Source organism: Agelaius tricolor, unplaced genomic scaffold, assembly GCF_023055355.1.
Source record: "Agelaius tricolor isolate 1412-34295 unplaced genomic scaffold, bAgeTri1.0.p SCAF_17, whole genome shotgun sequence".
Taxonomy (NCBI): Eukaryota; Metazoa; Chordata; class Aves; order Passeriformes; family Icteridae; genus Agelaius; species Agelaius tricolor.
In genome coordinates this window covers 16,296,708-16,316,660 of record NW_027269277.1, presented here as the reverse complement: position 1 = coordinate 16,316,660, position 19,953 = coordinate 16,296,708, and the positions used below count along the sequence as shown (strand labels likewise).

The window sequence follows — 19,953 nt, the reverse complement described above, 5'->3', positions numbered from 1 at the left end:
GCTCCTTTGCTCGGTAGTACTCATCACCATTGTATTAGAGTGCTTCACACATGGTAATGAATTTAATTTCACACCACCACTACTGGAAGACAGGTTATTTTTAGCCTCTCTTTAAATTTGTGAGAATTGACATGCAGAGCTTCAAGCAGGAGAGCACTGGATGCTTTTGGCTGTCAAGCTGGAGATCTCTGGTGATTTTGGAATACTTAACCCCAGAGTGTTGAGTTTGTGAGGGTCCCCGGGATGAGGTGAGGAGTCTGACTCCATGTTCTCAGAAGGCTGATTTATTATTATATTATATTATATTATATTATATTATATTATATTATATTATATTATATTATACTAAAACTATACTAAAGAAAGAGAAAGGCTTAACAAGAATTAATGATTTATATTATATTATATTATATTATATTATATTATATTATATTATATTATGCTATACTAAAACTATACTAAAGAAAGAGAAAGGCTTAACAAGAATGAATTATTATTATATTATATTATATTATACTAAAACTATACTGAAGAAAGAGAAAGGATACAGACAGAAGGTTTAACAAGAATGAATAATAAAAACTTGTGACTTCTCAGAGCCTTGACACAGCTGGCTGTGATTGGCCATTAAGTAAAAACAATTCACATGTTTGGATAAAAAAAACTCCAACCACATTTCAGAGCAGCAAACACAGGAGAAGCAAATGAGATAATATTGTTTTCTTTTTTTCTCTGAGGCTTCTCAGCTTCCCAGGAGACAATCCTGGGCAAAGAGGATTTTTCAGAAAATATGCCAGTGCCACCAGAGGGTTCTCTGCAGGGCAGCTGCCCCTGAGGAAGAGTAAAGGGGAGCCTGGCACACCTGTAGGTCACACCCAGGATGTCTCTTACACCTCTGGGAACCAAAGCAAGTGGCTCCCGATGGAAACTTGGGATCAAATCCTTCTGTAAGAGCCAGAGGCAGCACCTGCTCCCACACTGTGCCCTCCCAAAGGAGCATCCCCTGTTTTCCTGCAGCTTCATGGCTGTCTGCTGTCTGTCCCTGGTTATCAGCTACAAATAGCAGCTCCCTGTAAACAGGAACTGCTGCTCCTGCATTGTGCTAATTCCATCTGGGACACACATCTGGCTGGCTGCAGGAGCTGGGGGTGCTGGAGGGGGGGTAAGGGGGTTCTGTAATTAAACACTCTGGTAATTTGCTGCTCTTCTATCTGTGTGTGAGGGCACGGGGGCTGCTCTGAATGCTGGCACTCCTGATTGCAGTGCTTGACTCCCTGACCTCGTGGATATTGCTTCTGGAGAGGCTTCACAGGCTGCTGGCAGCAGACACTTGTGGCCATCGCAGTGTTTATGGGCTCTGCTCCCCTCCCCACGTGCCCTGGCTGCTCTTTATGACCCAAAATCCTGTGTTTTCAGGCCAGCATTTGACCAGTGTGGCCTTGTCTGAGCTGTTCCTACCTCCCCCACCAATCCCAAAATCCCTGTGCTCACAGGTGGAGCTGTCAGCCACTGAATTCCTTCTTGTCCTTTTCAATTATTCCGTGTCTTCCCACCCCTCCAAATACCTTCCTCAGCTCTCTGTGCCAACTCCAAGGAGACCCCGCTCTCACCACAGCTGGAGAAGCTGAGCTCAGTTTACAGCTGCCCCCAAACAGCAGCAGCCTCCTGAAATCCTAAAGGAAGAGGGAGCTCTGCACTCAGGACCCCCCTGGACACTGAGTGTATTCAGATTATTCCCAGTGTGGGTGTTCAGTGTGTGCTTTTTGAAGGGCACTGGGGTTGCTCCAGGGCTGAGTGCAGCCCAGCTCCCTGCAGCAGTAGGGGAAGTGTATGTTCCTTTGTCCCTGGCATTTCTGCTCCTGTTAATCGTGGTGCTGGCCAACACTCCATCAGGGATAATGACATGGACTCCAGGCAATGCCATGTGATCCCTCTCCTCGTGGATCGATGCTGGGGGTGCCTCAGCAGCACAGCCCCAGAGCTGGGATGTCAGCGAGGGATGGGAGAGCAGTGCAAGTGGAAAGGAAGGTGGCAATTCCTGCTGGAATATGTGACTAATTGCTGTGCTTTGAATCCAGGGGATTTGAGAAATGTCTGTACAGAGGCTGATTAATTAGTGGTGATGTCATTCTACTGGCAATCCCAGGGCAGGCCGGCTGAAACATCACCTTTGGATGTAGATTTAATCCTCAACAGAGTGTTCTGCCTTGGAGTGCATAATGTGGAGCTGCTTTAAGGCAGCCACAGGGAAGCTGGAAATGCTGCCTCTGGCAGGGCAGGGAAAGGGAGTTTTTGCCCTTTTGTTTTGCAGTTTGATTGAGGAGTGTGAGTCTGTGCCTGTCTCAGGGTGATCACTTGGACTTTCCGAGTCCTGGGGAAGGTGTAGCTTCACCAGGTTACTCTGCTGCTCAGCAAAAGCTTTCCTGTAGCATGCTTCTCCCTGCCTTCTTTGGCACCTGGAGACTGCTTTACTAAACCCCCAAACCCTCAAAAAAACAGGAAAGGGTGAAATTTTGTGTTTATATTGTGTTGGGCTGAATGCAGGGCTGCCTTGCTGAACTTTAGTGCCATGCCCTGCAGAAAATTGCTTGAATTTGGATGAATCTTTGCAGGTTGACAAAATGGCCCTTTGGTAAAAGCTTCCTCATATGGAGACAAAGCTTCCACCATTCCTTCCTAACAGTGTTGAAGTAAAAAACCATGGGAGGGCTTCTCTTCTTGCAATGGTCTGCCTAAGCCTTTTCTGCCTGGGGGTTGCTTTGGTTTGGTGGAAAAAGGTAGAAATAAGCAAAGGACTTTTGGGGCTGTTGGGGTGAACTAGAGCCAAACCTCCTCCTTCCCCCACAGCTTCTCTTCAGTCTCTTTTCTTCTCACAGGTTCTGCTTTCTTCCCACTTGATTTTTTTTTCCCTCCTCTTTATATAATTTTTTTCAATTTTGTTGTTGGCAGCTCCTCTGTTTCAGATCCTCTTCAAACTTAATTAATGTGCTGCTTATTCCCTCTTCCAGATCGGTAATTATTATATTTAATAAGAGCAGATCTAGCCCTGATCTGTGCATTACCTCCTGCTATCCCAACCCTTTCCAGCTTGCCACAGCTCACAGCAATGCAGCAGCACCCCAGCCCATGCAAAAAGGTCAGAGGGGCTTCCTTGGCAAATAAAGAGCAAAAAATACATCAGACCTAGGGAAAGCCAGCTTGTGTTGTTAAACAGAAGGTGGAAGGAGAAGGGGCTGGGGTGGTTCTTTCCCTGCCCCAGCTCCTGACACATTTGATGGATCCAGATTTGCAGATCCACAGAGCAAGGTCCCTTCTGCTGCTGCTGCTGGCAGAACACGTGAGCCTGCTCCCTCTGTGGAACGGGGCTGTGGGCTCCTGGAATTCAGCAGAGCTCTTGCTTTTCTCTCTGCCTTCCTAATTATCATCTCTGCATCTGCTAATTGTCAGGTTTGCATCAAATCTTGGCGGTTTGCGCGTGGAGAAATTTCCACTTCTGGAAGAGGGGGAAAAACCCCTGTCCTACTGACAAGCTCTGTCTGGGGCCCTTTGAGGACCTTGGAGATGTTCCACACCACCAAACACCACCTCCATCACCTGGGAATCTTTCTGGGCGTTGCACAGCTAATGCCTCTAACGCTTCCCACCGATCTTTTGTGTAAGAAAAGTAACAAAGTAGCCTGATTAACCAGGATTGAAGGAATTAAGGCCGTGTTTGTGGAGATAGTGATCAATGAGGTCCCTTTTAACACACTTGTTACTCTGGGCTTCCTTTGATTGGCATTTCAGGAGCTACACACCATAAATTACCTTGATGGATTCCCCTGTGCACCTGAATTTAAAAGAGATGAGGCAGAGGGTTATTTTAGTTAATATTCCAGCGTGTGGCTTGCCAGGTGCTGTGCAGCTCCTGCCTTGACTCATAACCTCTGTTCTCTCGCTCCTCAAGTCCTGTCCTACAGAAATAGCTCTGCAGCTGCCCTTGAACCTGCCTCTGGGCTTTCTGGAGCTCCCCAATCCCCTGATCCACGAGTCCTTTCTGCCTGGACCTTTCCTTAAACAGTTTGTGCCTTGAGGAGGGAGCAAGTGCTGTGAGGCTGAGGCAGATTAATTACTGACACAAACTCTTGGCAGGACCTAGCAGCTACTCCCAGGTGCCCAGCTGGGTCTGCTGGCTTGGAGAATTAGCTACAGAAACGTTCCTGGGTGCATGTGGGTCCATGGGAGAAATTCTGGTGCCCCCCACTGCAGCCCATTAGCTCAGTGAAGTGAGAGGCTGCCTTCCTTGGATTAGAAAGCACTTGAGGATGTCATTTACTCAGGCAGATTTCCCAGCTGACTGAGCATTCTTATTCCACTAATTACAAATCAAGAGGGTGGTGTGTGCATTGGCTCCCAGACAGGAGGAGCTCTCCTCCCTAATGGTGGGGCTGGCTGGACTGGGGGAAGCAGAAAGGATCCTGGCCATTATTATCCTCTCCTCTTCCATCAGCTGGAACAAAGTAAAGCTCACTCAGGTGAATCCTGCAAAGTTTGGAGCTCAGATGCTGCAGCCTGGTGCTCTCTATGTTACTGGGCCCAGGTCCAGCAGGTGAATGTAGGTGAATTCTGCATAATCTTTCTGAACGGGTGCTCCTCTGTCGGGTTAACAAGATATTTAATACTCTGCTTGTTTGATTTGTCATATATTGGTGATTTGTTAGTAATGTACAGATGTAAGCTTGCATCGTAGAGGGAGGACCCTGGTTACTCATTCTAGCATTAATTCTCCTATTTAAATATAGATTAGCCTGTTAATGGGGAGGGAGTCATAAAGTTCTTATATTTTTGTAGTGTGGAGCTTTAATGCACTCTTTGCTGATGGCTGCTTGAATGCAAGTGGATTCTGTCAGCCCTGGGGCTCACTCAGAGCCAGGACCCCCACTCACTCTGCCTGCTGCTGTGGAGTCACCAGAACAGCCCAGCAGTCCACAGGAAGGGAACAGCTAACCTGAATATTTGGTAGCTTTTGACCAATGTTATCTTATCCAAACTGCTCTCAGCTGCTGTGGGAAGGAGAAGACAGAGGAGAAGTTGCTGGTTTAAGTTTCCCAGTACTGAATGCTGGTGGGCTTTGGGATGTGGAGTGGAAACCACACAGCCCAAGCAGCTTCATGGCTTCGTGCTGTGTACGGCTGTTCTGGATCGCACGGCTTGGCCTGTTGTGGCTATTGCCGGTTTGGGGGAAATTACAACATCTCTTTTCTCATTTTGAGTGTCCCTGGGTCTGTGTTTCCCTGCTTGGCCGAGGCAGGCTGCATTTCCAGAGGCTCCATGTCCCAGTGCCAGGCACTGGGAGCAGCAGAACATCTGCCTGTGCCCTGTGGCGCTTCCTCCCGTGCAGAGCTGTTCTGCTCCTCCTTCCTGTCACCAAAAGCACAACTCCCCTGGCTGTTTGTCTGTGACCTGGTTACACCCAGCAGCCCCTCCTGAAGCAGGCAGGCCCTGGCAGAGGCTGAGGATCAGCTGTACACGTGCAGTCACAGCTCCAGCTGGAGCCTCCCAAGCGCTGTGCCAGGGAGGAGCTCCCGCTGCCCGCCCTGGCACCACAGCCTGGTGCCTGCCTTGGTGCTGGCCCAGTTCTGGCAGCAAACTGCTGCAGAGCTGTGTAATGCACGTGACTGAGTGTGCTCCAGGGACTGGGGGTCTCCACCAGCCTTGGGGAAGTGAGGGAAGGCCAGGAGCTGCACTGATGGCTAAGCCAGTCCCCCAGCCCCAGCTGTGCAGCCTGAGGAGCTGTGGGCTAACAGGAGAGTCCTGGGGCTCTGAGCTGCTCCTTTGGTTGTGCCTTTCTGCCAGGACAAGGCTAACACACTAACCATTTCTGAGAATGATGCCTTAAGCTTTAGCTTTTCTATTTTTCAGATCCTGCACTGCATCAGTGTGAAGCTCTGAACTCCATACAGAGTGTTGGGAAGCTCTCTTCAGTTTGGTCAGACAGAACAGTCCTTCCAGGCCTGAGAGCCAGGGACACCATCACAGCCCCAAAAAGCATAAACAGAAGTAAATTAGGGGGAAGCAAACTGAGGGAATGTGACTTCATTACCTGAAGCTGTAATTGGGGAATGAACCTCTGATATGCAAATAGAACAAACTTATATCTGCCCAAAGAGCTCATGACCATTGTCCATCTTGGGTGTAGCCTCTGCCAGGCTCCTGCACTGCCCAGGGTGTGCCTGTTAAAGGCCTTTAATAAATACCCACTTTTTTATTTTAACTCTGTCTGGCCTCTGCTCTAGGTAGCCATCTCAAGCATCAAGAAGTTCCTCCTTTCATTGACCACTGAGCTCCTGGGTCAGCCTCAGCTTCCATGAGGGTGGTTCCAGCAGCCAGGGCTTGGAGTGGCCTGGCCCTTGCAGGCACCTTAACATCATGAGGAGCTCTTATTGCCTGGGTCTCTGCTGGTTTCCTTCAGTTAATTCACTGTTAGGCTTTGCCTCAGCCTTCCTGTGCTCCCTGTAAACTTCACCAAACGTGACAACCTCTGAAACCTTCCAGGGACCATGGCACAGGCAGCGTGGTGACATTTAGAGCTCTTGTTACAGGAGCAGGTTCAGCTGAGGTCTTTGGGAATCTTCTGCTCTGCTGCTGGCAGGCTCTGTCCACAAGCACACTGCATGGGTGACTCTCCTGCTTGATGGAGAGGAGCCTGAGATGGCTGTTTTGAGAGAAATACACTCAGAGTCCAGGTGTGGTAGGTCCTGAGAGCACCAGAGTTCACTCTTCCCTGGGGATTTATTCTCCTCAAGGCCTATGCACCCCAAGCTCAGCAGCATCTTTGTGCCAGAAGGCTGCTGATGTAAACTGAGCTCAGTTTATCAAGCTGTGATGAGACCAGGGTCTCCTCTGAGTTGCCAAAGAGAGCTGAGGAGAGTATTTGGAACGAAGACCTGCTATCACATATTGCATGAAACATGAACAGAGGGCATTTTCCAAACGCTTCAGCTGCCGTTGTCAACCCCAGCAATTTTTAGTGTGAACCTCCTGATATCTGGCCTTGTTTCAAGTTCTAGGTTTTGGCTCCCTGCCACTCGATTCCTTCTGAATAAAAATTGAGTTCACAGCTTTGTGGGTACAGAGAAAAACTCAGAAGGACCCTGGATCAGAAAAAAACAAGCACAAACAGGGACTCTCAAAGCCAGCCTTCGTAAGCACTTGATTTAGGTGTTAGGTATCTAAATTGTTTCAGAATATTTGGAGTTGACAAGCATGTGCAACGTCAGAAATAGAAATGCTGAGGCATCGAAAACCTTATGACTCCACAGGGGGATCTTTGAACTGATGCTGCTGTTGTAGCTGCAGAACAGAAAACAGGGAGTATGTGAACAGGTCTTTCTCTCCAGGTTTATTTTTGCTCTTGCCAAGGGACTGCAGGACAAATACAGTCTCTTTCAGGCTCATTAGCTTTTATGAATTTGTTCCACTGCCAGCACATAGCTTTTGAATTTCGAGACAGCTCCCCCTGCTAAAAGAGCTCTGGTACTTCTGCATGGAGTTGGACCTGGCTTCTGGAGATTTGGATGGCACGTTTTGTCATAGAAACAAGACTCCAGCTCTCTGCTTTACCAGGATCTGCCTAGACACAGCCCTTGAGCTCTGCAGTGCCTTGCAGGGAGGGATTTTTAGCTCGGTGAGGTGTTGTCTGGGTAGGCATGTTGACCATCTGTGTGAAATGAAGATTTACAGCCATCCTGATGGTCATTGCTGGGTTTCCTTGGGCGTGTCTAAGCTATTGGTAAACCCTCAGATACACTGGAACCCTCAACTAAGGCAACAAAGATTGTGGTCTTGTGTAGAGACACTGCAGGCATCCCTTGGGATTATGTATCAGTAGATACATCGATCAGTTCCTCTCAGGGAATGTGCAAAGGTGAGGAAAAAAATATCTTTTCCACTAGTGCATGTTTGGTTGTGGATTGTGAGTGATTTTAGGTGAGCCACTGGATGGCTGTGCCTTAAGCCCATCACCTTCCCACCAGCACAGACTGCAGTGCCCCAGCTGCTTCTGAAAATGATCATTTTTCTCTTTTACTTTGCCAGGCTGCTTCTTCAGTTACCTGAACTTCTGGTGGCAGGAGCCACCTTCATATTTGTCTTGTCAGGATTCAGTCCCAGCATTATCAGGTGCGTGGAATTTCTGGATGAAGTGACAATCTGCATAACACGTGGGATGCAAAGCAAGAGCTCTCTCCATTTTCTGAGGTTTAGAGGGGGAGTTACAGCAGCAAGAGCAGGTTTTGCTGTGTGTTTGAGAGGGTGAAAGGAGCATGTCCTGTAGCCCCTTGCCATGAGGAAGGAGTGGGACTGGGAAAAGTCTGTTCTTGTGGGGACCAGCAGATTGTGGTCACCTGCTTTGAGCTGTGCTGGGCTAAAACAGCTCTTGAGACAGCACAGCATTTTAGGTGGCTTTTGTCCACTCAGGGCAGGCTTTGAGGGCTTCACCATGGACATGGAGGGGCAGCAGTGCCTTCCCAAGGGGAAGCACAGGGTGCCTTTCTCGCTCAGCCCAGTGCCATGGTGGGGGACTCTGCTCCTGCCCAAAGGCAGCCGCGCTCCGGCTCCGTGCTGGTTCGTACGGGTGGCTCCAAAGCACCAGCGTTTGGATGCTGCCTCTTTGGATGGATGTTCGGCTTAGCTTGAGTGGGGGTGAGAGCGCGGTGCCACACGCAGATGGCAGAGAGCAGCCCCAGCTGGGAGGCTGGCACAGAGGCAGCCCGGGCGAGCCGTGACCCCGTGGCTGCCCGGGGAGGAAGGAGGGTGGCTGATTTATGGCAGGAGGAGCCGGGGGTCTCTCCGAGTGGAGCCGGAGGCGAGTTGCCATGGAGATGGGCTAATAAAGCACCGCAGCAGCCGGCTCTGACGCTGCTCCGGTTGCAAAGAGCGGGCGGGTGGGGAGAAGGGGCAGCTGCCACGTGGGGATGGAGAGAGAAAAGGTGACACCAGGAGAGTGGGACAAGAGTTTGGTCTGGAAGGCTTTCGAGCTGTCCCTGGGTGCTTTAAGAGTAGAAGGGAATGGGAGAACAGAGCCCTCGTGTCCCAGCTCTTTGGGAAGCAGGACATCATCAAGGTGCTCCTCGGCGGTGAGGGACCAGCAGCTCCCAGGGAAAGGCAGAGTGTCTTTGTTCTCTGCAGGCTGGCTGCTTTCCCTGGCGGCAGGAGAGGGCTCCAAAGTGGATGGCAGCTTGCAGGGACCCCCTCCCACAGGACTGGCACAAAGGATTTCGCTGTGCCCAGCACTGGGTCCTGTTTTCTCCAAATGCCAGGGGAGTGCCTGGACCCCAGCAGGGCATTTGTAACTGCCCTGCCCTCCCTGTGCTGAGCATCTTTGGTCCTCGGAGGGCTCTGTGCCTCCCAGTGGCCCTGGGGGAGGTTGTCCTGGCATTGTCCCTCCCAGCACGCTGCCCTCCTGCCTTCCAGCCTGGGCAAGGGCAGCTGTGCCCTGCCTCAGCCCTTCCCTGCAAAGAGCTGCAGCTTCCCTGGATGCTGCCTTTGGGTGGGAGGAATGGGGATGGCCTGGACTTGTTCCCAAGAGCTCTGTGTCCTGGAGGTTGCTGCACATCCCTAATCTCCTGCTCCAACCTGCACCTGCAGAATGGTCCCTCCTGTTTGGCTGCTGAAGGGCTCAAATCTGCAATTCCATTCTGTTCAAGGGCATTGCAGCGTGGACCTAAAAGCAAGCAGACTTTTATTCTGGCTTGTTGAGCAGGTTGATGGGAGGGAAAGGCTTTGTTAATTATTAGCAAGGTATTCCCAGGCTGCTGTACTTCCATTTTGAGAGATTACTCTTCAATAATACGGTGACAGCCACATTTTAACCTTGATCACCGTAAGAAAGGTTTTGCCTCAAAGCCATGAGCTCCTGGACCGTGCCAGAGTTCAGGGAGGTGTTCCAGCAGGTAAAGGCAGAGACAGGGAGGTTAGATAGTTTAAAAAAGAAATTAAAAGCCTTATGATGGAGAGATGCATTAAAAGATAATTGCTTACAGGTTTCACAAGATGTTTTTACATCTCTTAAATTGATGAATGTATCCACAGAGACTGATACTCTTAATGGAGGGTTACCTTTATTTCTGAATAGAGCAGAGATCAAAGCAATTACAAGTAGATATTGATAACACTACCCATACCCCCCAGAGAAAAGGTCGTCTAAAATTGGACTTCTTAAGCTGCCTAATGCCTGCTTCCCTGGCCAAAGCCTCTTCCTTCCATCCTGACAGCACCCCCTGTTGTCCCAACCCCTCCTGTGCTACTGCTGGATGGTCCTTATGTCTTTAATTCCATCATCATGCACTCTCCAGATGGTGGGAGCACTCTCTTCCCTTATGGGTCAGTTGGTTTTCAGCACTGGCTGGGATAAAGGAAGATTCCCACAGCCTCCCTTGATGTCTCTGCAGGGCTAACAGGTGGGGTGAGCAAATCAGGAGGGGCAGGAAGATTTTTGGGATCTCTGGCACAGCCTCTCTCCTCCAGGAGGGCTTTGACTGGTGGATATTTTGATTAATGGCTTGGCAGCTGGAAGCAGACCTTGCTGTGGTGCACAGGTGCCTGCTCTGCCAAGGGCTTGCATGAGCTGATTATGGTGTGGATCAGCACATCTGGAGGGGCAGAAAGGGTTACAGAATGTACATCCACAGACCTCCTAATTTGGGAGGTGTACCTCTCTTAGGTGCTGCACCTCTTGCTCTGCTCTCAGCAGCTCAGTGTTCATGTGGTGCTCTCTTTTCTGTCTGACTCCAATTAGTCTCTTCCCCACCTTTGTAAGAACCTGTGCTGTGGCTACAAGGGGAGGGATTCAACTTGATTTTTAGAGCTTGGAAAAGCTCTTCCAGTGAAGGGCCATACACCCAAGACTCACTCAGGCTGCTGGCAGTGTCAGAGACCTCTGAGTGGGGAGGCAGGGCTTGGTGAAGGCATCTCAGGGCAGAGTAAGAGATGTTGCTCCTGGGAACTGGGTGTGACTGTGGCTTGTGGAAGAAGAGGCCTCTAGAGGAGCATGGTTTTCATTGCCTCTGACTGTTGTTAGCAGTACTTAAATGTGTAAATCTTGGAATGTTCTTCAATACGAGCCATTTAAAATCCTGAGTCACTTCTGTCTCCGGATATGCCTGTCTCACTGATTCTGTTTCATGCCTCTTCTCAAATCCAAGGCAGCTCATGCCAGCAGCTGAATCAGTTTGGAAAAGAGGAAGAACAAGTATGAGGACGATTTCTGCTCTCAGCCTCGGGGCCATCAATGTCCTTGAGCAGGCCGTGTCCCCTGTCTGGCCACGGTCACCCTGGTGTATTCTCCAGTGGAGCACCCCCTGCCAGGGGAAGATGTTGGGCCAGACCCTTGGGGCTCTTAGCTAAGGGAATGGCTGTGCTTGGGACTCCCTCTGGGCTCTTCCCTGTTCCCTTGCCAACATTCTTTTGTTCACAAGCATATCAATGAGGAACAGAAGAGGTGGCTTGGAGGAAACGTGGATGTAAGCAGGAATTCCGTGGGAAGAACTATGGCCAAATTGTGTTGCTCCCAGGGCTCTTCCTTAGCTGACCATGCCCTGAGTAGGACACTGGATTAGCTGCTGCTGTCCTGAAATCTCTTCCAATTCAAGTTTTCCTATGATCCTATGATTTGTCCTAGTTTTGGAGACCAGCAAAAAGCTCCTCTGCCAGCGCGCACACACAGCTGTCTTCTTGAGTGATGCTTTATGTTATGGCAGGAGGAATTCAATGCAGAAACAGACTTTTTTTTTAAAATGGCAACAGCCCTGCACCATGTACTGGGTGCTGTCATTCATGTGTGAACAGCCTGAGGACAATTAAAATGTTGGCTGTCCACACGAGATCTCTCAACTTAGGTCTCTGCTGCTCAAGCAAAATATTTTTCAGAGGACAGAAAATAACAACTTGAAGGTCTTGCTGCTACTGCAAAATTGTCCTGTGAGTATTTAATCTCCATTGTCTGGGCTTGGATGTGATGTTGAGGGCTGGAGAAACTTATCTTGATTAGGGTTTGTGGTGGTTCAGAGTTCCTGTAAGTGAGCCAAGCATTGCAGTAACAGTAAAGATGCTCTGGTCTAAAACATGGCAGATTTGATTGTGAGGGCAGTGAACAGTTTTTGTTCGAGATGTTGGTCTTCAGATCTTGTGAACTCCTCAGGTCTTGCCTGTGGACCCTGCCCAGCAAGGGAAAGCAGAACTCTACTGGCACTTAACCCGCTGCTTACAGATACAGCTGGATACATGGACTAATAAACACCATGCTCAGACCACAGGGAGATGAAATTTGGCTTTGAAAGAGAGATGAGGTTCTCTTCCTACGGTCCAGGAATGTCATGATAAATACTCCTACCTCACCAAAGCCAGGATGGCTGTGTTCTGCAGGGATGAGGTAGAACCGTGATTGCCCCTAACTTCCTCCTAGAAGCAAGAACTGGGTCATTTTCTAATACCTCAATGCAGAGAACTGACAGTTAAATTGGATTTAATCACCCATGCCTTGAGGGCCCTTGTCCTGAAGTATGTTTCCGTGTTATTTTAAGTGTTCAGAACCAAGAGTATTTTCCAGAGGAGCTCTGGGGTGGCCAGCAGTGCCTGCAGTGATGCTCCATGGCCCACCCCAGAGCCCCGGTGCAGGAGGGCAGGTTCTGTACCTCGAGTCAGCTGCGGCTGAGCCTTGCGGTGCGTGCTGAGCAGGGAGAGCTCTGCAGGGACAATATATTTTGAGTGTGCCTCACTGTCAGCTTTCGCCTTCCCAGCTTCGCTGCCGTGTGCCTCTGCAAAACCTCCCCGAGCCCAGCCGGCTGTGGCCAGCCCTTCCTCCGGGCTCCCTGCATTTCCACACCGCTTCTGCCCTTGCCTTCGCTGCCTGCTCCTCGCTGCATTTTAACCTCCTCTTCCCCCTCTCCCCTTCCCCGCCTTTTCCCCCTCTGCCTATCGTTTTATTGCGATATAACCTCGGCAATCCCAACTTGCGGGCCAAACTTCCCTGCCCCGGCGGCCAGGCCTGGCAGCTTGGGGTGCTGCCCACCTCCTGGCAGGAGCATCAGCGCCTCGAGGAGCTGCCCCCTTCAACAGGTAGGGAGCAGCCAGCCCTGCTCTGCTCATCCTCCTGCGCCGAAAGGATGGCGGTGCTCTGAGGCCGGGGCTGGGCGGAGGACCCCGGAGCATCCATCGCTCGGCGAGGTGGCCCCGAACCGGGGCAAGAGCCAGCGACCCATCCCCGCTGACTGCGCTGCGGGGCGGGCGGCTCGGCACAAAGCGGGTGGGTAAACCCTCCTCCGGGGCGCGGGGAGGAGGAGGAGGAGGAGGAGGAGGAGGAAGGCGGGGGGATGCTGCTCCCCTCCCTCCCTCTCTCCCTCTCTCCCTCCCTCGCTGTCTGCCTGGCTCGCCGCGGCCGGAGCAGCGCGCAGGCGGCACGGGCAGCCCCGGCCGGGCGGCACGGCGGGCTGGGCGCGGAGCCCTGCGCAGCGCTGCGGAGCCCGGCGGGCTCCGGCCGCCCCCCGAGCCCCCCGCCGGGGCAGCCGGCGCCGGTGAGTGCGGGCGGGCGGGCGGCGGGCGCGTCCCCGCTCCCCCGGGGCTCCCCGAGCATCCCCGGCAGCGGCGGGCGCGGGGGGCAGCGCGGAGCCGGGCCGGGGATAGGATAGGATAGGATGGGAGGGGATGGGGCTGCCGGGGGCTGTGCTGCTCCCCGGTATTGTCTGGGGGTCGCGGACAATAGGCGGAGCGAGGAGGGAAGGGGGGGCTCGGCGGGCGGCTCGGAGCATCCCCGCTCCCGCGGCGGGTCCCGCGCGTGTCGGTCCGGAGCGGAGCCGTGCCCGGTGCTCCCCGCCGGGCATCCATCCCGCCCGGCCGGCACTGCTGCCTGGAGAACGGGGAGAGCGGCTGCGGGGAGAAATGCCGGCAGGAGGACGATTCTGAGCTCCCCTGGCTGGAGCCGGACCGGGAATGCAGGGGAAGGGCTGAGCGGGGAGGAGGGTGTAGTAAAGCAAAGTCAAATTTCCCCCTGAATCCTGCAGCCAGGCCTAATGGGCACAGATGCTGTGTTGGGCTGGAGAGGGAAAGGAGTTTTGGGGGCTGCAGTTTCTGAGGCTGGTGTGAGGGGAGAGGGGAAAAGAGCTCTAGGTCTTTTCTCCTTCTCCCAGAGTTACTAGGACTGGGATATGGATCATTAAAAAGGAATAGCCTAATGCAATTAAGTGGCAGACAGTCCCCACTGCAACACTTAGCCATTGTTCCTCACTCTGCCTTCTGCCAGAATGGTTCTCGCCTGGACAAGAGAAGTACAATTGAACAAACAGTTCATTTCCCTGGCCAATTGCATCTGTAGTGTCTCCCTCGAATCTGCTGCTGACTGGCTGCAAATGCAGCAGCGTTCCCAGACAGAAACAGAGAACCAGGACCCTCTGGTGAGATTCCCGCTGCTGTGGGCTGGCAAGAGCAGCTCCCAGTGGCTGCTCACCCGAGATGTTCTGATGGCAACAGCAGAGCAGGTTTGCTCCCTCACCTCTCCCTCCCCTTAGTGCCTTTCTGGGGAGCGCAGGGAAAAAAAACAGCAGGTGCTGAGGCAGGACCAGCCCACAACTAGAAGATGCTACTTGTGGTTCAGGCAAGTCTTGTCCTTTCTGTAGTCTGCCTCTTAACTTTTTCCTTGCCCTGGAGGATGCGGGATTTTGGGGGGTTTTGAGGTGATGCTGTCCCGGTGGAGTTTGGCCAGGCTGCCCTTCAGCCTGTGCCCCGCAGTGCCCAGAGGCAGCAGTGCTGGAGCCTGACCCTGCTGCTCCTTTCTGAGAGAGCAGCTGGAGGGATTGCAGCTGCACCTGGGCCCTCGGCACAGGCTGCCCTGGAGGCTGCTGTGTCCTTCCCCTGGAATCTGCTCCCGGCTCTCAGGGTGCAGCCAGCCCAGCGTGTGGGGAGGCACAGATGCATTGTCTGCACTGCTGCGAGACACCCTCGGCACGGGGGGACTGCTGCTTCTTCTCGCTTTGGAGCTCCTTATCACAAGTCTGCATCATGGAGCTTTTCCCCTTCTGTTCTTTCTCCTTTCTTCTCCCTTTGTCAGTAGACTGCCACCTGTCCCACTTCACTCTCAGCTTCTCCTTTGCCTTTTCCTGCTTAATGTGTTCTTTCACCTTAGGTTTTTTTTTTTTTTTTTTTGTCTAAGTAGACCATGTCCTCTTCAGCTTGCTTCTCTCCACACTGGAGACATAGCCCAGCCCCTCATCTCAGTCCGAGTATTCCTGCCAACTGTTTACAAAAAGTAGCACAATACCCAGGCTGAACACTGACATAATTACATACCCAGCCAGAGAGTGTAGTAAATAATCCAGCTTTTCAGGCTTTTGCCCAGTGGTGAGTCTTTTGCCATCTCCTCTGCCCATGGGCTAAATGTATTATACTTGGCTTGCATTCACTCCCATTCTGGAAGCACGGAGGCAGCGCAGCCGCGTGTGGCACAGAGTGGATGTGCAGGGATGCCTTGCACCATACACACTCCCTGTGTGTCTCTGGCCACTCCTGGCTCTGACAGTCCTGCTGGGCTTCTGCCAGGGCAGGGAGGCTGCTGAGGTGTGGGGATTGTTCTACCAGCGAGGGGAAGATGGCTCTGGGGTGAAGGTCAAAAGTGCCAGCAAAAAACCGCGGGGCTTGGTGAGCAGTGTTTGCACTGCTGACCAGTTTTCCAGAGGTTGGTGTGTACATGGAATTGCAGATACACAGAGCTGTGAATACTGTCAGCACGGTTGTATTTCCAGTTGTGATTGTGAGCCTGGGTCTGTCTGCAGTTGCTTTGATTGTGAGTCAGTCTGTCTGCAGTTGCAGTAGCTGTGAATCAGTGTCTGCCTGTAATTATGTGGGTGAATCAGTGTTGGCTTGTTACACTATGAGTGCAAACGGTTTCCCATAGCAGTTGTGGGTGTGAATCACTCTACAGTCCCTCTGGATGTGTTTTTGAGTAGAGAGATGCAATACTTGGATTAATTTTGTTTTGATGAGGAAAAACTGTCAAGCGGCTTCTCATTTTGGAAAATTAAAGCTGGGTTGGGAGTTGGGCACAGACCTTATTCTTTCGTTACCAGCAGAACAACTTACAGAAGAAATCCACTTTAAGTCTTGCTCCCAAGATTTACATGTGGATCTAAACCTTTAATTTCTTTGCCTGGTGCCTCTGCTTCCAAGTGTCTTCTTCTGCTGGCATCCCTTGCAGAGCTGCAGACAACACATTTGATAACCATCACATGTGCCTCGGATCTTCTGTGTGTGACAGATTCACAGGAAGGTTGTTTATGGCTCCTACAGAGCCTGTGTGTTTGCAGGGATGAGGCAGTGTGTGCCTCTTGGGTAGGTGAGCACAAACATTTCCATGCTCAGGAGCCGAGGGCTGTGTGGTTCCTCTGCCACACGCCCCTCACTGAGAGCCAGGGCTGCTTCTCTACGTAGGTGGCAAACAGCAAGTTGGATTCAGGTGGATGGAGGTGCTGCTGCTCTTGGTCTCTGATTTCTCTAAAATGCTGTAGCAGCTTCTGGCCTTCAGCAGCATCTGTACAGCACCAGACAGCGCTGAGCTAGAGGCAAGCTGGAGACATCCAGGCGACCTCAGGTGATGGAAGCAGAGCCCAGGGCTGGATCCAGGCTCCCAAAGGCAGCTCCTGGCTGCTGCAGGTGGAGCTGGCAGGGCTGGGCTGCTGAACTGGGTGTCTGTGCCTGTGCTGTGCAGCACACACGGGCGTCCCAGCCAGCTCATTTCAGAACAAAGGGATGCAAACAACCTGGGATGCGGACAGGGGTCTTGTGAAACACCACAGCTCCCTTATTCAGCCCTTCCCAGGCTTCCAGATGAACTGTGGCTGCTCATTGCTGCCCCTGCCCTCGAATGAAAAGATGTTTTTGTTCCAAGGGACCCTCCTTTTCAGCTGGAGTGATTGAGAACTGAAGAAAGCCCTCCCCAGCAGGGACACAGGGCAGTGTGTGCCTTGCCTGTGTTTATTGCTGCTGCACTGAGCACTTGCTGGCTGCTGGCTCTGCAGAGAGAGCTTGGAGCTTTGCTCAAAGAGGCATTAAAGAGGCACAGCAGTGGCCACCAGAAGCCTGGTGTGCTCACAGAGGGTTGGGGACAGCTGGACAGAGCCCAGCCCGTGCAGGCTGGATGATTCTGCAATCCTTGAGGGGTGTTGAAGAACCTCTCCTGCTGCCCGGGACCTGTTTTGGAGAGCCTCCAGTACAATGAGGAAGGGCTTTAATGAGCTTCTTGTGCTGTGCAAGTGCTCCTAAATTTGGGGGTAAATATGCAGGTGTTGTGAGGTCACCTAGAGCGCTGTGCTTGGCTGTGCTGCCGTACAGGTGGGCAGATGGTGCTTGACACCACTGGGGTGTGGATCACCCTCTTCTTCCTGCACAGAAGTGCTTTGAGCTGGGCTTTTGGGCTGAGGCTGCCTCTTCTTCCCAGTCTGATTTCCAGCTGGCTCCCAGCATCAGCTCCTCATTGAACAGCCCTCCCTGAGATACCTGACTTGACAAAAGATGTGCAGCTGCTGCAGGTCCTGGGGGCTCACTGGGAGCTGTCACTGCCCTCACCCCTCCAGCTGATGCCACTGTCCATGCATGGCACGTGGGGATGCTGATCCAACGACACCACAGGTGGACAGCATCTCTGGGCACAGTGCTGGGGCAAATTTGTCCTTTGGGCTGGTTTCTGGATGCTGTCTGCATGGTGAGACTGTTGCTGAGTGAATCAGATGGTTCCCCTGGCTGTGCATCTTCCCAGGAGGCAGTAATTTGGGTGAGATGCCCATGTGACTCTCACAGACGTGCCCAGGTGGGTTTATGGGCCTCTTCTGTCTGCATTTCTTTTCTGGTGCTTGCAGTATCCCCCTCTCTGGCCATTCTCTCAGGGTTTTGTGCAATTTTATTTTTCAGTCTCCACCTCCAGAGTTCTGTGTCTCTCCCTTGTCAGCAGTAAGCCTGTGCTAATCACTCTTTCCTAGGAAGGCACTTCAGAATATTTAATGGTTTCTAGAATAAGGATTTCTGGGAAGATCAGGCTCAGTGTGCCAAGTCAGGAGATACCCAATGTTGGCATAGCTACTAGGATACCTTGCTGCTTTGGAAGTTTCCAGCACTTTTTTTGGTTCCCAAACCCACTTCAGTGGCAGCAGGGGCTGGAGCATGTTGCTGTCATGAGGGAAGGAAGGAAGGGAGCTTTTCCAACTCCTTGTTCATAGCACATCCAACAGGAAGATTGTATTTCCCTGGAGTGTTGTTGTGCTGTGATGCTCTGGAGATTGGACAGATTGTCTTGGAGAGGAGTGGGGATGTTTGTGAAGCCCTCAGGTGTGTGCTCATAAAGACACCTGCCAAATTCCCTGTGTTGTGAACTTCAAGTATTGCTGGATTCCAGCTGCAGGGTGTCAGCAGAGCTCTTAGGAAATCTGCATTGGATTCAGCTGTGGAGGTTACCAGCAACTGCACAATTAGTGCTGAGTGCATTTGCTAACTGTGCCATTAAGGAGTGAGCAGTGGACAGATGGAGGAAGGAAGAAGTGCAGGGCTGCTCTGAACACACACCATCCCTCCAGACTCCATCTTGCACAGACACACAGGAGAGCCAGAAGCCCTGGGGAAGGTGTTCTTTAACTCATATGGAAGAGGAGGTCAGTCTAAAGAGTTGTACCACTCTTTTCTGAGCTTGAAAATGTTGGTATTCTGCACTTTTTTCTTCATGGACACTGTGCAGTTTTCCCTTCAGCAAGTCCTAGTAAGAGATTTGGGGTTTTTTTCCTTCTTTGAGGCTGTTAACAGCCAATTAACATTCCCAAACCCTCGCTTGGTTCCATGCAGTTAAATGCACGTTGCCTGCATCCTCCCTCCCCTTCCCGGGGATCAGGGATCCCTGCAGGTATTCAGATCGAGGCGTTGGCTGATTCAGAGCTTTCCTGAGTGGGAAGTGACAGCTGAATAGCCTAGCATAGCACGGGGACAGCCCCAGCACGGCTGCAGGAGCTCCAGGGCTGCTTTTCCTGAGGCACCCTCGTGGGTGTTTCCATCCCTTCCCCGGGCACAGAGGGACCCCTCTGCCTGCTCTGCCATCAGCACCCTCTCCACGAGCTGCTCTTGTGTGCTAAAACCTCAGGAGCTCAGTTACTGGGCTGTTGAAACCTGCAGAGTTGTTTCACAAACTGATTTTATTAGGGAGGCTGTGTGGCCCGTAGCTGTTGGGCTCCTAAAGCACCTGCACCAGTTGGGTTCTTGTGTGTGCCTGTGGCTGGGCTTGCAGGAGCCCCAGGAAAGGGGAGAAGTGATGCTGAGAGCTGCTGTGCCCCAGGAATCACACCAGGATCTGGCTGTGGGGGGCTTTGGGTGATCCCTGAACCGTCTGAATGCTGAAATCCCCTCTGCAAATCCTCTTTGCATTCCCCTACACTTTCCTGCCTGGCAGCAGGGTGATGAGCAGGGCTGCCTCTGCTTCTCAATCCATCTCCACATGTGCAGTAGCCACAGGATGAGGAGAACACCCTGCAGGCTCTTGTGTCCAGCTTCCCAAGGCAAACACAATGCATGTGCCCAAAGGGAAGTGGCAGGGAACAGTGCCAGGCTGTTCTCCATGCTGGGCTGTCCTCCCTGAGTGCAGCCACAGCCAAGCCCCATTTTGGGGATGTTCTCAGTGTGAACAGAGATGTGACTGGCAAAACGTTTGCTTGGGCAAGTAGTGAAAACAGATTGTGCTCCAGTGCAAGTGTGTAGAGCTGGTTCTGGTGCTTCAAATAAGACTTAAGCACAAATTTGATTTAATTTGAGCACCTCTGTTGTCCTTGGCTAGCATCTTCCTCATCAGAACTGTCCAGAGTAGAAAATGAACTTTCATCTCTGTGTAATATTGAAGGAAAACTCTAGGAACAAGGTCTGGTGAAAATGCAGTTGTTAAAAGCTTCTTGGCACAGA

At 51.8% G+C, this 19,953-nt stretch overlaps 1 protein-coding gene across 4 annotated transcripts in view; it reads left to right on the top strand.

The window, feature by feature from the left end:
* The window catches only part of LOC139597390 (gamma-aminobutyric acid receptor subunit alpha-3-like), a 116,756-nt gene that overhangs the window by 29,559 nt on the left and 67,244 nt on the right, over window positions 1-19,953 (top strand). Inside the window, exon 1 of one of the 4 annotated variants that reach the window (XM_071442697.1) lies at window positions 12,982-13,095. The exons of 1 other annotated variant lie outside the window; for it this stretch is intronic. Coding sequence is in view for 1 of the 3 variants with exons in the window: in XM_071442694.1 (XP_071298795.1) it covers window positions 13,350-13,550 (201 nt within the window). In the remaining 2 variants the exon portion in view is untranslated. Of the gene's footprint in view, window positions 1-12,981; window positions 13,096-13,149; window positions 13,283-13,318; window positions 13,551-19,953 lie in introns of those variants that run through there. 2 more of the 4 variants (XM_071442696.1, XM_071442694.1) reach the window with 2 other exon arrangements.